At 40.3% G+C, this 14,418-nt stretch overlaps 1 protein-coding gene across 4 annotated transcripts in view; it reads left to right on the top strand.

The window, feature by feature from the left end:
- Positions 1-10,105, top strand: part of SPTLC3 (serine palmitoyltransferase long chain base subunit 3) — an 89,557-nt gene extending 79,452 nt beyond the window's left edge. For all 4 annotated transcript variants that reach the window (XM_042789925.1, XM_042789924.1, XM_042789923.1 and 1 more), the window contains 3 exons: positions 4,611-4,746; positions 5,762-5,891; positions 8,289-10,105. In XM_042789925.1, the coding sequence (XP_042645859.1) occupies positions 4,611-4,746; positions 5,762-5,891; positions 8,289-8,402 (380 nt within the window). In that variant the 3' untranslated portion in view covers positions 8,403-10,105. The remainder of the gene's footprint in view (positions 1-4,610; positions 4,747-5,761; positions 5,892-8,288) is intronic.
- Positions 10,106-14,418: the final 4,313 nt, after the last annotated feature.

Below are 14,418 nucleotides of genomic sequence, written 5' to 3'. Positions count from 1 at the left end.
GCAGCTCTGAAGCCATAGCCTGGCGTGTGACAAAGCATCTAACAAGTCTGTTACTCTACGCGGCTCTCTTGTAAAGACTGTTGCTTCAAAGAAATTATAAGCAAGCCATTATCTTTTATCATTTCTCTCTCTCTTGCCTTGTCTTTGGGTTTTGGGTTTTGGTTTGGTTTGGTTTGGTTTGTTTTTGTTTTTTTTTTTTTTTCCCTTAAACTGAACTGTAATAATTTTGAGCTATAAAGCCTTCTAAAAGCCTGAGGAAATTAATGAGCTAAAATTAGCAATACACAATAGTGTGTGTCAGATAAAAATATAACCAGCATTTTTCCCAGAATTGCCAACACCTTAGAACTTTGCAGTAAACCAAATATTTTTAAAGCGGTGCAACAAATGTAAACTCTAAATTCACCGGCAGTAGGTGGATTGCAGATGCAGTAAATCTGTTTTTGTTGTACCATCCAGGTAATTCTGTATTTCAGCAAAGCCCCAGTAAACTGGCTGTGTATCACTGTACGTTCCAAGCAGCGGGAAGATAACTTATGAAATTTAAGAATCCTTTATCCTTCAGTTTTCTCTCTTTCTGCCCCTTCTTAATTCAGCTAATAAAAAGATGTAGAGCTCTTAATACGATCATGCTCAACCTTAGCTGAAAACTCTGGAGCATTAGTGGGCTCAGTTTTCACCAGCTAAGGGTCAGTTTTCCCTGTCGAGGCTGTTTCTTCAGAATGTATGCTGTGTTGTGCTTCACATGCTGCATGGAATAGAACTATCTGGATATCCTGCATGCTGTGCTATAAGCTATTTGAATAGTCTGCAAATCCTCAAGGATTTTGCAAACTAAGATTTTCTGAACAAATATATTTACTAAGGACCTGATCCTCTAATTAGTGGCCTACAGGTAAATTCTTACACTCAAATAGATGCAGCTACATCATTTGAGCTAAAGGGTCCAACTCTGCAGTTTTTCACTAAATAAATAGTCAGGGATGCAAAATCACAGCCTCAAGAATCAAAGAAGACAGTTTTTAAATGTGGTGTCTTTGGTTAAATATACCACAGTGAATTTGGACTAAGATCTAATTCTAAACTGAATTCATCACTCTTACACTGATTTAATCTGCAGTGTGGAGGAAAAATTGGGCCAGTGAGACCAAAATAAACATTTTGCTCAGATCTGCCCTCTTATCTGATGTTGGAGGGTCCCATAAAGGTATGAAAAAGAGCGTTGAAATACAGTTACAAACTTTAAGGTTTTTATTGCTCTTATCAGGATAGCATATAAATTGGCTGCATATATGATGTATGTATGTGGTCTTTGACCACAAAACTTAACATGAGAAAGGAAAGTGTTGACACTTGGTAAAGAAATAGGTTCCTTCCCAGCCACCCACCCACAAATACAGTGTGTGTAGCAATCGTCTCCTAATGTGCTTTTTTTCCCTCCAGATATATGTGAGTGCTCTGATCTTTTATTTGGCTCTTTAATGCATCCCTGCAAATGAAATTACTATTCTGGGATGTTGCTAAAACATTCAAGTGGCTCTTTTGCATCAGCACTGGCTGGCTTGAAATGAGTTCCATAGGGAGTCTCGAAGGGGGATCCATCCCATCACAAACTGGTTGAGGATATAGATTTAGCAAGGGAATGTTGGAAAAATAAGAGGTGTTTGACTTTTGGGGGGTTGCCTGAAACTTCTCTTTCAGCTCTAATGTTTCCTTTGCTGGATTCCCCCTCTTGCTTTGGAGTCTAAATTTCCAGTACCTAAAATAAGTAGAGACAAACTGATCAACTCTGGGCCGTGCGCATATGGTTTGATAAATACAGAAGGGGCTGGAATCTTGCATGGCTGACACTTTGTTTCCAGCTTTGTGGTAAACAGCTGAATAGAAAGGAGAAGGCAGCAAATCTTAAACTGCACTCGCCAAGAACATCTGCATTTATGAAAACTTTCCCTAATTGAAAATCTAGTAGTTTCAAATGCTGTAGACCGAGAGGTTGGAAACTAGCTCAGGGGCTGCTGAGATAGCAAGAAGCAGCAGCGGTTTTGAACCTCCAGCTCAGGTTACTCCCCCACCCTTCGCCTGGTAATTTGGCCATTCAGGAGGTGCTAATAACATCTTTACAAATTCTAACAAGGGAAAAAGTCTTTCTTTAGGCTTCAGACACATTATTCTGTGGTTCTTCTCTAACTGCCTTTTCTTGCCATCTCCCCTGCCCCCATTTCTCTTCCTCCTCCTCAATATTTCCTCCTGGTTCTTTGAGATCTACTACACCAAAAATATTTTTGGAAATACCACAGACTATTGTTTTTATTAGTGACTGGAAAGCTTTGTAGTAGGATGCTTTTGTGTTTCATTTGTTTTCCTTGCTCTGGCACAGCTGTTTTTGTTTTAGCAGCATTAGAGAGATGGTTAAACTATTTGTGGCCTTTTCTAACCCAGCAGATCTCTTCCACTGAATGCTTTCAACTGAATGACTGAAACTGTAACTAACAGGTTGTCTGTGTGGGCAGTTTTGTGCATAAAGTTACAAATGCACTGGTTTTATGAGATCTTTTAATTTGTTCAGCAAAACACTGATCACTGTGAAGCAAGTCCCAGTTTCCCTATAAATTTCCCAGCCAGAACACTGACAGAACCTTGACTCGGGAAGATACAGAACAGATGAAGCAATAGATCTTGTTCAAACCTACGTATGCTCAGAAAAGATTAATGGAAAAGAGGTTTACGTAGGTGTGCTGATCCCCACCTTAGCTAAGGGGGAATAGGAAGAAAATCCACAACAGGTGGTGGGGCAGAATGTGGTCTGAGGACAAATCTGCTGAAGGTGGTATGTAGCAGCTACAAATGCCAAACTGGCCACTGTGGTTACAAGGAGGAGGATGGGAAATGGGGAAACAAGCAGCCAGCCAGAGAGGAGTGACGGCAGAATGTAGTAACTGAAGAATGAAGAAAAAGCAAAGTAAAATGAAAAAGTAAATGGAGAAGGAAAGCGTAATACATCTGTGCAAAGGAACCTTAAAAACAGAGGGAAATAGAGGAGATGAGCTCTACTGTAGGCTTCAGTGTTCAGGTCTGGTGACATAATGTGAGTGATATTGAAAGTACGGGCTGCTGAATGGCAGGAAAATTAAAGTTAAGAGCGTAGCTGGGATGTGTCCTGCTAAATACCAGTCATACCACATGTTCCCACCACCTCCGCTGGGCAGGCATAAGCAGCTGCACAGCGATTAGGTTTAGAGAGGATGTGTTTGACACGAGTTTGGCAGTTCTCTTTCTGGCGAGGTCAGGCAGATGACGGACCTGGCTTGATTCATCGTGTGGCTGTGTGAACACAGGGCTGGTACTGGGGAGGCAGTGGGAAAGAGCAGCCTGTGGGCACGGGGTAGGCAGCACCATCCCTGTCAGCACCTTACAGCATTGGAAGAGCGGCGCATATATCAGCTCACTGATGAAGTGTAATGCAGGTGGAGTGGGGAAAGGACCTACCATATCTCCCACCTACAGTAATGTTGAGTGTGGCTCTTCCCCTTTGTATGCAACGGGTGGGGAAGCAACTGCACCTGTCAGAAACCACCTCCTTAGTGACACTGCAAAAGAAAAAGGCTGAGATGTTTTTTCAACCACATCTTTTCTCTGCTGTTTTTTGTCTTTTTTCCTCATTCTAAATAATTGTTTCCAACTCTCCTGTCAGTTTTGCTGGGGGACACATCATTGGATTTGTGACTGAATGAGGCCAGGGACAATGCGGAGAACAAAACTTGTGTCTGAAAGTCTTGGATGAATAAAGTCTGTTGTCAGATGGTGATACTGAGGTAAAAATAGCAAGATATGAAGACAGAGTAACTGATCAGAACTCAGCAAGGGATTACATATGTAGATGCATACTATAGTAACTCGAGTTATACTGAATGTTTCTAACAAACAGCAGATCAGACCTTATGTAATAACAAAGTTTATAGCATGCTTCTCCTGTCTAAAAAATTGCAACACAAACATTACTTTAAGCTAACCCAAAATGCAGTATTTTCTACTTTAAGCTTTATTACAGTCAGAGAATTAAAAAACAAACAAACAAACAAACAAACAAACAAATGTGTATGCACAGAACTAGCTAAGGTATGAGAGGACCCCTGTGGAATATCGTTAATGAGAAAAGATATGCATATACTGACATCTGTATCAACATCTGTAGACGTTGGTTGTTTCTGTTTATAGTGAGTTATGTTGACAAAGAACATACTCTGTGTACAGGTCCTGTATCCAGAGAGACCTATAACTACTTCTCTATAGGTGTGTGTCATTTGGTCGGCTTTATTCAGCACAGTACAGTAAAGGGAATTGTTCACCTCTCTACCCTCAGAAGACATACTGTTTCTGCCAGTGGGAAGGCACCTCACAAGTACAAGAATATCAGTTGTCTGTCCTACAGTGCCATAATAACCAGTGTAGTTGCATTTAGCTCATTCCATGGTTTTCTTCTGAATCAAAGAGCAACATATGCATTTCAGCCAAACTTTTTTGAACTGTTACCCACAGTCCTGTTTCTTGCCTGTTACTAGACTCAAGTTACGATCTTTGCACTGACTGCTCTCCTGACTGACTCATTTCAGGGCTCCAAAGAGTGCGCCAGCTGGGAAAAAACACACGATACTTCAGACGAAGACTGCATGAAATGGGCTTCATCATTTATGGCAATGATGATTCTCCTGTTGTCCCCTTACTCCTTTATATGCCTGGTAAGATAGGGTAAGTATTAAAAAAAAAAAAAAAAAAAAAAAAAAAAAATCTGTTGGCAAAACAAACACTATTTAAGTTTATAGGTTATTTGGTATACACTGTGAAAAATGTAGTTATGTGTGGTAGATGCTTCACTGCAAGAGAAACTCATGCTGTTAGGTGAATTCATCATTTATTTATATTCTATTTTATATTTGGCCCTAGACTTAATTTTGAGCTTTTCCAGTATTCAGAATTTTAAAAATTTCTCTTATCCTTCTTTAACTTGCTCTGGAATAATACTTTTGATAGCATTTTGAATTTAGATTTTTTTTTTTTTTTTCTAATTTGTAATCATTAGAACAGCGAATGTGTGAATTGTTTTGGATGGATGTTCTTTTTGCGCATCTGATCTTTGAACCGTTTTTGCATGTTTTACCATCCAGTACCTATCAAGCAGCACTTGTGCACTGGCTTGGACATGCAGATCAGAAGTCAGTAGTACCATAATGTAAGAGATAAACTGTAGGGAGTATTTGCAAATATCGTAGGGTGGCTATGTGCTCTTGGTCTAGTACATATCACACAAAACGTTCCTAAGCTGGCAGAGTAACTGTGGGAGCAAAGAAATCACCACACAGATTGTTTTATTCCCGTTGATGTGCAGGAACCCAGCTCTCATACCTTCCAGAAGCTCAACTTCTTCCATGCTTAGGGACTGTGAGTGCCCACACATTTAGATTCGCACTCAAAACCCTTCACTGACATAAATGAATCATGTCTATTCTACAGTGCTCTCTCTGACATCACACTTCAAGTATTTGACACCCACTTGGTTTCATGAGCTGTTAAGCAGCAAAGAATCCCAGTCCTACTGGTAAAATTCTGGCTCTTATTGAATTCAATGGGAATGTTACCATCCACTTCAATTGAAGACAGGATTTTACCCATTGTTTTATTATACTTGAATGTTTTCTCTCTGTGGTCAGTTTATTGGAGATAATTTACTTTTGGTTGATTTTTTTTTTTTTTCTTCTCTCCTTAGGGCTTTTGCAAGACGCATGTTAGAAAAAAATATCGGGGTGGTTGTGGTTGGGTTTCCAGCTACTCCTATCACAGAATCCAGGGCTCGGTTTTGTGTGTCAGCTGCACATACACGGGAGATGTTAGACACGGTAAGCACAGCAGATGTCCTGCTGAAATTAATTTCAGATGCAAAGGAGGTTGGGAGAAGCTGTGTGTCTGTTACTTTGAATCTCAATAATTCATTTTTACATTTGTTTTTCTGGCCTTGTCACTTGATCTTTAGAGGCATTTTAGCCTTATATATTTTATTTTTTAAAATAAATTATGGGACAGTTAGCTTGTTATGTTCTTCTATTTCTAATAGTGACCAAATCTGTCATCACTAATAAAGACCTACATGAAAAGCACAGCAAGACAGAAGTTAAATGCTAGATCAAAACTATCAGAGTAGGAAGCCTGAAACGATATGGAAATAATTGAAAATCAAGTTTTCCATGCCCTTATTTTCACTCCATATTTCCACGTGTTTCTTGAATTGCAGAAGTATATGAGACAGCCTTGGGGGTACAGGTGGAAACTGAAAACAGTATTTGTATCTGTTTGAACCCAATGAAGTTTAGTTGGTGCTGCCCGGCCTGTCTCAGTTCTGTATCTTTCGCTGGTATAAGAAATATTGTTAAAAATATGTTGAGACTTCCATTATAAACCTCCATTCCAACGCAGTCGGAAATGTGTTTAAAATAAACTCTGAAATTTTCCATCTCCCTTCCTTGCTGAAGGTGTTCTTCGCCTGGCTTGATATACGTTCTCTCATTCTCAGAATAAGTCAATTTAGAGGCATGAAACACGGGGGCTTAACAGTAAATTTCAGGCTTTCTTTTTCCTCTCTTTGCACAAGTATGATGGTCAAAGCAAAAAACCCATGAACGTGGAAGGCACTTGGATAAAAGATGTCACCACTTCGTGCGGTCAAGCACCTGTGCCTGCAGAGAGCTCCTGGCTCTCCACTTGCATCCTGAGATTCCTGTGGAGCTGAGGCCGGAGCCCTGCCCACACCCCTCTCAAACAATACGGAAAGATCTGCCGTGCGTGTGTGCAGTGTAAAATTCCTGCTGCTCTTAAATGTGCAGTGATTATTAACAAGGTATAATAGCATACAGGTAGTACCCCAAAGAACAGGGCATAGCTACATATTCCTGTTGGTCATCGTCAGCTTTTGCTGTTTCACTGTGAAGGTTCAGGCTTCTGTAACGAGTGATGGGCGATGAAGTTGATCTGAAGATTAATCTCTTGAGGTTGCTGCTTTGATTTTCTTCCTCTCCCTCCACCCACAAATGTCCATCCCCTTACATTTTTGGGCCATCACTGCATGTTCACTTCCCGCTACTTGCACATTGCTGCTTCTTGGTACCAGGGAAGGTCTGAAACAATTCCCAGATATCATTCTTGAACATGCTGTATTTTTGCCTTTGAAAAGTTCATTGCCATAGTACTTGTGGCATTCTTTAAATGTCCTTACAGTATGGGGGAATGGAAATGCCCTTGAGTTTAATTACTTGCAGATGGAAATTTTTTTGGACAAACGCCTTGTGAATATGCCTAAAACCAGGGTAACAACAGGTAACAAGCACGATGAAAACTTTTCCCTGTGGCAAAATTTGTTTTGAATCTCAGCCTGGAACTAAAAAGAGGAGAGATCCATGAAAGGGCAAGCTCCCAAGAATAACTTCCTTAATGACCTTGAAGCTATCACTCTGCATAAACCGTTCCTAAATTACTCCTTTTTGTTCTTGAGCTCATTTTAGTGGCTTGACAGAAATAGGTTCAAATCAAAATTGCTGTTTTCTTCTTTGATGCCGAAAGGTTGGCTGCTCTTGAATGTGGATCAGATGCTGCAGAGCACTGAGCTGCTTCTCTATGGTGTAGAGTTCCCTGGCTACTTTTTGAATCTACTGAGAGCTGGGGACACAGCTCAGCAAATTGCATTACAACATTAATGCATAAATAATTATGCCTGTGATATTAATACAAGAAGATAATGGAATGCACTAATAATCTCTTAAACTTTTCAGAGTATTTATGCTGTCTCTGATTAGCACTGTGGGGCTGAGTTCCACCTAAGAAAATGCAGTGACAACTCCAGGTTTTAGGATCTATAGGGAAATATCAAAGTATTGCTTTACACATCCCTTTTGCACAAACAAAGACTTTTTATCTGGATTATTACCTTCCTGTGCTTTTAGAAAAAGGTTTTGGGTTTTGTTTTGTTTTGTTTTGTTTTGTTTTTTTTAATCTGTGCTCAATTAATGTATTTACTGGTAAATCATATCCTGCCGAAGGAGTAAATTCTGTTGTCATAGATGCTGTTGTACATCTACTACTGCATTGATGCTCACTGTAGGAAAATGAAAGCAAAATTTGCCCATTTGCCCTTTAGAGTTTCTTTAATTGATGCTTTTATAGTCGTCTTGTTCTGCTGTAAATTAGAGGTTACTAGAACTTCATTTCTTTTCCAAGAGAATTGACACACTATAATGGTCTTGCAGGTTTTGAATGCTCTGGATGAATTGGGTGATTTTCTACATCTGAAATATTCCCGGTATTCCAAGTCAGCTCATCCCGAACTGTATGAAGAAACTAGGCTTGAACTTGAAGATTAAGTTTTCCACCCATGAAGAGAACATTATGATGCTATGAAAGGGGGGAAAACCCGAAAACTAAAAAATATGAATGCATTTCTTCCCTTTTAAGGACAATTTTTGTTTCTCAGTTAGTTGAAAGGAGGGGAAGCTCGGGTGTTGCATTTTATTGTATCAAATTCCTGTATTCAAGAGACTGAAATATTGATACACATTTGCCTCCCCAGGGAATCTATCCTTCTTACGGTATTTTTGATGCAGAATGAATGCATCCATTGATCGAGTTGCTAACATACAGCTTTTCTTATGGCCCCTTTTTATGAAGAGGCTTCAGATAGTTTTAATTGTGACTGAAATAATAAAGTTTAAAAACTGAATGGATTCCAGTGTAGTATGGTAATATATCTGAGCATCATCAGTGAGATTGACTTTTATCTGTTAAAGAGCATAACTCAAGACATCGATGTGGACTGTTACAGTGGAATGAGCAGAAAGTAACCCCTTTCACCAAGTTGCCTTATCATGCATTTCTCCAAGGACAGAAGATGTTAGAAAAAGGCTAACGCTGAGAATACGAAAAGTACCTTGATCAGATTGTGTATTTCTGACAGCAGATTATGGGAAAGAGAAAATGCCTCTTTCCCTCCACAGACCCTTTCTTGGCCACTTAAATACACTGTAAGCTTTGTAACGTACAAAAATTGGGGCTTAGACATAAATAGAAATGTTTTTCTGCTAACACATTTGACCTACAGCCTATCACATCACAGCATAAGTTCTTCAGCAGGCTTGCTCCGTTTTCGTGTAGCAGTAAGTAAATAATTTTAATAACCATTTAACTTTCCCGTAAAAACCTTGATCAAAACAGTCAGATACTTGCAGTTCACAAACTGCAGATGACGTTTATGGGCCCATTCCTAAGTTTCTTGAACTACTTATGGGCTTAATAAATTCACTAACAAGTACATAATGCTGAAGCTGTTAGTTATACAGAATGTGAAGTTCAAGGTACCGTAAGCAGTTCTGCCACCTGTTAAATCGAAAACACTGCCATTTCTAAATATGTTAAACTCAACCACTTAATAACATTTCTTGAAATATTCTTGTCTGTTTTATGCATGTCAGGGTTGTTTTACGTGTCTAGTTGCAGACTTTTTTGAGTGCTTTGGTTTTCAAATATAATTGATTATGTCATCTGAGGAGGAAGATGTCCTTGTCCCCTTTTCTACCGCCTGAGTGACAAATGCTCAAAGATACTTGAAGGAATTGCTACAGCCAGCACTTTCCCTGCAATGCCTGCAGGACCATTATCATCAGTCTTATGAGGGTTGAGCTGCTTGAAGGAGATTGAAGGCTTTTTTCCTTCTTTGCAGCATTGAAAAGTGGTTCTGCAGCTTTAAGAATGAACTCCAAACCATTCCATGCTATCAAATGTCATTGTAAACACATCAGATGAGAGATGTTTAGCTTTCTGTTGCACAGATGTACCACACTTTCATGTTCTCTTGAAAGCTGTGGTGTAAACTTAACCCACAGCTGCAATATTAGATTTAAGAACAGAACAATTAAATTGCGGAGTACCAATTACACTATATTACTCCCTGCTTGTTAAAGCAGCTTTCAGGATATAACAAGGCTGATTGGTTATGAGGGCGCATTTTGGGGGGATTTTTGTTGTTGTTGTTGTGCAAGTTAATAAAAATCCAGTGGTGCTATAACTTTAAGAATTGATTACAACACATTCCATAATATCAAATGTCGGCTTTAGGAAACATATATCAAGGGCTGGGGGAGGACTAAATGGTGTCATATGATTCTCCACTTTGGTAGATGGACGTGAAATACATTGCAGAGGTTCAAGGGAGCTGTGTTTGTGGATAAGAGCAAACTCACTGTATAAATATTAAAATACTCAAGCACAGGACAAGGAGAAATTAGGAAACATAAGCTTTGCCTTTGAGTAACCTGGCAAACTGTGATGTACAGATTTGTTACATGCAGGGTGAGTGCACTTACAGTGAAGGAGATGGGTTGAGAAATTTCTGCAACCTGTTCCTCGAGGAAAAGTACTGAATTTGATATATTATGTTTTGATCTCTATTGCTGAACATCTGTGGCCAGATCCTCAGTTGACTTCTGACCTTCCATCTTGGGGTATATGGCCACAGTTTATACTTCAGCAAACATTATTTCATGTGCTGTTGCAGGCAACATGCTATTTCCCTCAAAGAGAGGCCTGAGATTGATTAAACTACAGAATGATCACTTTTTGTCCCCCTATAGGGGAATGTTTTCTGTCTAAAGCCGAATTCTTCCTGCCCTCAGAACATTAGTCTCTCTCTCATATTAAGGAGACAGGACAGCTATTTTTCAGAGAGTGTCAGTTGATTTATTATATGCTCTCTTCTGATTTCTTCCATCCCTTACACATTAGAGAAAGTACAGGCTGACTATCTCTGGGCTTGGGGAACAGTTAGGGAGAAATCCCTGCTCCGCTGGTGCAATAATAAAGCTCCTAGGAACTTCAGACTTTTAGATTTTCCCCATGAGTCTTAGTTATGGTCTGGCACTGGCTTTTCCATCAGCATAATTTCAGTGGAGCTTTTCCAGATTTACATCAATTTTAATAGATTTAGAGTTGATCAGCACTTGGAGACTCTATTTGAGCTAGCTTAAGAAAAAAACCTGATGGAGTACTTATTAGGGAATTAACACATCTAGCATAAGGATCACATATTTCCTAGAATATACTCCATCTTCAGGCATGCATGTTCTCGGGAGATATAGTTCTCTGTAATTGTTTTAGATGGTTTTGAAGAAGAACTGCCTTCAATAAATAAAAATTGCTCAAGTTCTACTATTTTAATCCAGTGGAAACGTAAGTATGACTACACTAAATTTTTGTTGGCAAGCTGCAATCCCAGCATCTTGTTATCTTACATAAAATCTTGATTGACCCTTCAGGCTATGAGAAGACTCAAGAGTTGTATGTTTGACAGAGTATCTGAATTGTTTGTCTTTCATACACCTTTATCCCACCTCATCTTTTAGAAAGCCTTCATGTCCTGAGCTTATCGAACTTGTCATGGTGGTTCCCCCATCCGCTTCTCCTGCCTCTTTATATTGCTCTTTCTGTTCTGCGAGTTTCTGTCCTTTGGGTCTAGGGGAAAGCACGCTGGCAGCTGCAGAAGACCTGGAGTGTAATAGTTATTTTTCAGGCATTGCCTCACTCTGCCTGTTTTTCCTGGTATCCTCATCAGCTCCTGCAGACTTTAATCTTTCCTTTTCAAATAAAAGTTTCCTACTGATGGTGCCAAGTTTCTAAACTGAACCGAATATGAACTGCCCAAGCTGTTGAACCAAGAATGGGCTTAATCTATCACTCATGGAAGTGTAGATCAGGTTAAATCTTGCTTTGAAGTCAATACTGTTGGATTAAAAGAAGTGCAACCATGAGAGCAACCTGTCAGTGTGAGGTGAGCTGCCTGCATTTACTTCAGAAGGGTTTGAATGCTGATGTCTCTGGACTATTTCACAACCGTTGCTTTTCACAGGGGACCAAGATATGGAAATGGATTTATTTAAGGTAAGATTTCAATTTTCCGTTTTTTTTTTTTTTTTTCCTAAAATGTGTTTGGATGAAGGTGCATCAGATATTTCCTTGTCCTGCTGAGACAAGGAACAAAATAAGAAGGTAAGAAAAACAACTTACACTAAAGGTGTTTATATACTTCCTAGCCTGCTTAGAAATCCAATAGAGATTCTCTAATATATGATTTACTTTTTATTTGACCATAAAGTTTAATTATTCTTGAAATTAAAACACAGATCAGGACCAAATTTTAAAGAAACCACACTACCAGCTGAGAAATGGCAGATGTCATTCCAATATTGGCAGATGTACATTTGAGCCTCCAGGTGCCTTCAGAAAAGGTGTCTAGGTGTCTCCCTCATTCACTCACACACCCAGTGCTGTTTGTGCTCCCTGCAGACCAGTCAAAGGATAACAAGAGTCTCACTCTATCATTAGTGAGAGCTTCAGACCTGTCAGGATGGTCCCAAAGCCACCACCCAGGTGACCACACAAAATAATTTAACACCCTAAACAGGAGTCTGGGGTCCGAATCAGACTGGTTGCTCAGAAGCTACCTAAGAGGTGAGTGTGTTTCTTTCCACATATGTCATATGTCACCGACAAGTGATGCAAGGGAACAGTGATAAATCCATTATCACATGCTAATCGAATGAAGAGGGTAATGTAGAGGCACAGGATCTGGAGAGATGTGGTGGGCCTGGAGACTTAGACTAGATCCAGTTGTGTGCAAAGAACATTTCTGTGCAAGTGTTACAGGACTTGTTAAATCTTTTTAAGCAGCTAGGTGGAAAACTTGGTCTTTAATAACAAAACAGTGACTGCAAAACGGTCAAATAGAGATACTGCAGCCCATGTGTTACTCCAGTTTGTTTATTAAGAGAAGGCAGGGCAGATAGGGTGCCATAGCAGATGCCCCTGGTACTTGGTACTCTATTACATTTCATAGATCCTTTTTGGGCAGTCACTTTTGCCAGTTGCTATGCCAAGGCCAACAAGTATTAGCTGCTATCAGTATACATGAGTTCAACAGCTTGTGCTCCAGGGGTAACCAGGTTTGCAGCGATGCATGAGCCACCATCTACAGAGAACAGTGCTGATGCTGAAAACTGTTCAGGGATCATTCCCAGTGTGCACAGCATCATGGATGATTGTCATGCCCTCATTGGGCATCCCTGCTGGGGTGCCACCCCTGGGAGTGGCTGTAGTACGGTGACAACTGACTGTGACGCTCTGCCTGGTGCTCCGCCAGGTGTAACTGATGTGGCTCCAGGAGGCATGACTGTCTGTTCTCTTCTTTGCAGATAGAGAAGGACAAGGCCTGTAGGTCACTCCAGCAGATGAGTTTCTTCCTAGCAAATCAGCTCAACCAGAAGATGTCGCCATGAAAGCAGGACTCTGTAGGAAGCCTAGAAAATCGATTCTCACAAGTAAGTACTTGCAGTAACAGACAGAAATTTGAATATGTGTGACACGGAGCAATGGTGCCAGATGTGATGGGTGAAGCTTGCTTTTTTATCACCTCTGTTGAAATTGTCTCAGAGAATTTGCTGTGAACAGCATCAACTGACTTTAGTACCCTGTGAATGGGCCAAGGTACATGTGTCCCCCAGTTCCTGGAGCATAGAACTGATCTCTCATGCCATGAGGTACCATCAAGCCCTTGCCTTCGATAGCTCCATTTCTATTCTCAGCACAGCAAGTAGCAGGTCTGTCTCACCAGTTCAAAGCACAGCATAAAGTGTACAGCTAAGCCTACCAGGATCCAATATGACCCTATATGGTCCATGGCACGGCAGTGAGTAAATGTTTTTTGGCACAGGCTGGCTTTTGCTGTGCAGCAGATAGCCTCTTGTCTGAGGCGGGTTCTTCATCTGTTGACCTCTCCAGCAGCTGTTCTGGAATAGCACAGAAGTGATGAAATCAGTAGGGACATTTCAAAAGCACAGTTTCCCCTGTGTATTTCCTGAAGTTTGCTCTGACACAAGTATCCTCTGTGTGTCCTACTCTCCCCCTGTTGTTACCACACAAACCTCATGATGACTTGGCTCTCTGCACTGTACAGAAACTGTTTCACGTGTTGCTGGGGATCCTACTTTCATGTGGGAGCTGCTTTTCAAAAAACCTTAACACCAAGGATGTAACTACTCTCAGCCAAATTGGTCAGAACAGGCATGATATTTTTCATAGTACCTGGGCCATCTATTTACACTTTTGGCATTTCCCGGTGTGCAGAACACCCTGATACAAACTCTCTGACTCCCACTGCACACTCCAATACCCATATTTTAAAAATTGCTCAGCAAACCACTGCAGCCTATGGACCAGAGCGCTAAACTGGATGCAGGACACCCAGTTCTGATCTGTCTCTGCTAAGTAATTGCAGATGAGACACATTAGTGTTCCTTGTCTCATTTTTGTCCCTCTGTAAAAATGTGATAGTGA

The sequence above is a fragment of the Tyto alba genome, unplaced genomic scaffold, assembly GCF_018691265.1.
Source record: "Tyto alba isolate M040663 unplaced genomic scaffold, T.alba_DEE_v4.0 Super-Scaffold_16, whole genome shotgun sequence".
Classification (NCBI taxonomy): domain Eukaryota; kingdom Metazoa; phylum Chordata; class Aves; order Strigiformes; family Tytonidae; genus Tyto; species Tyto alba.
The sequence above is the reverse complement of the archived record's forward strand: the minus strand, read 5'-3'. Positions and strand labels throughout refer to the sequence as shown.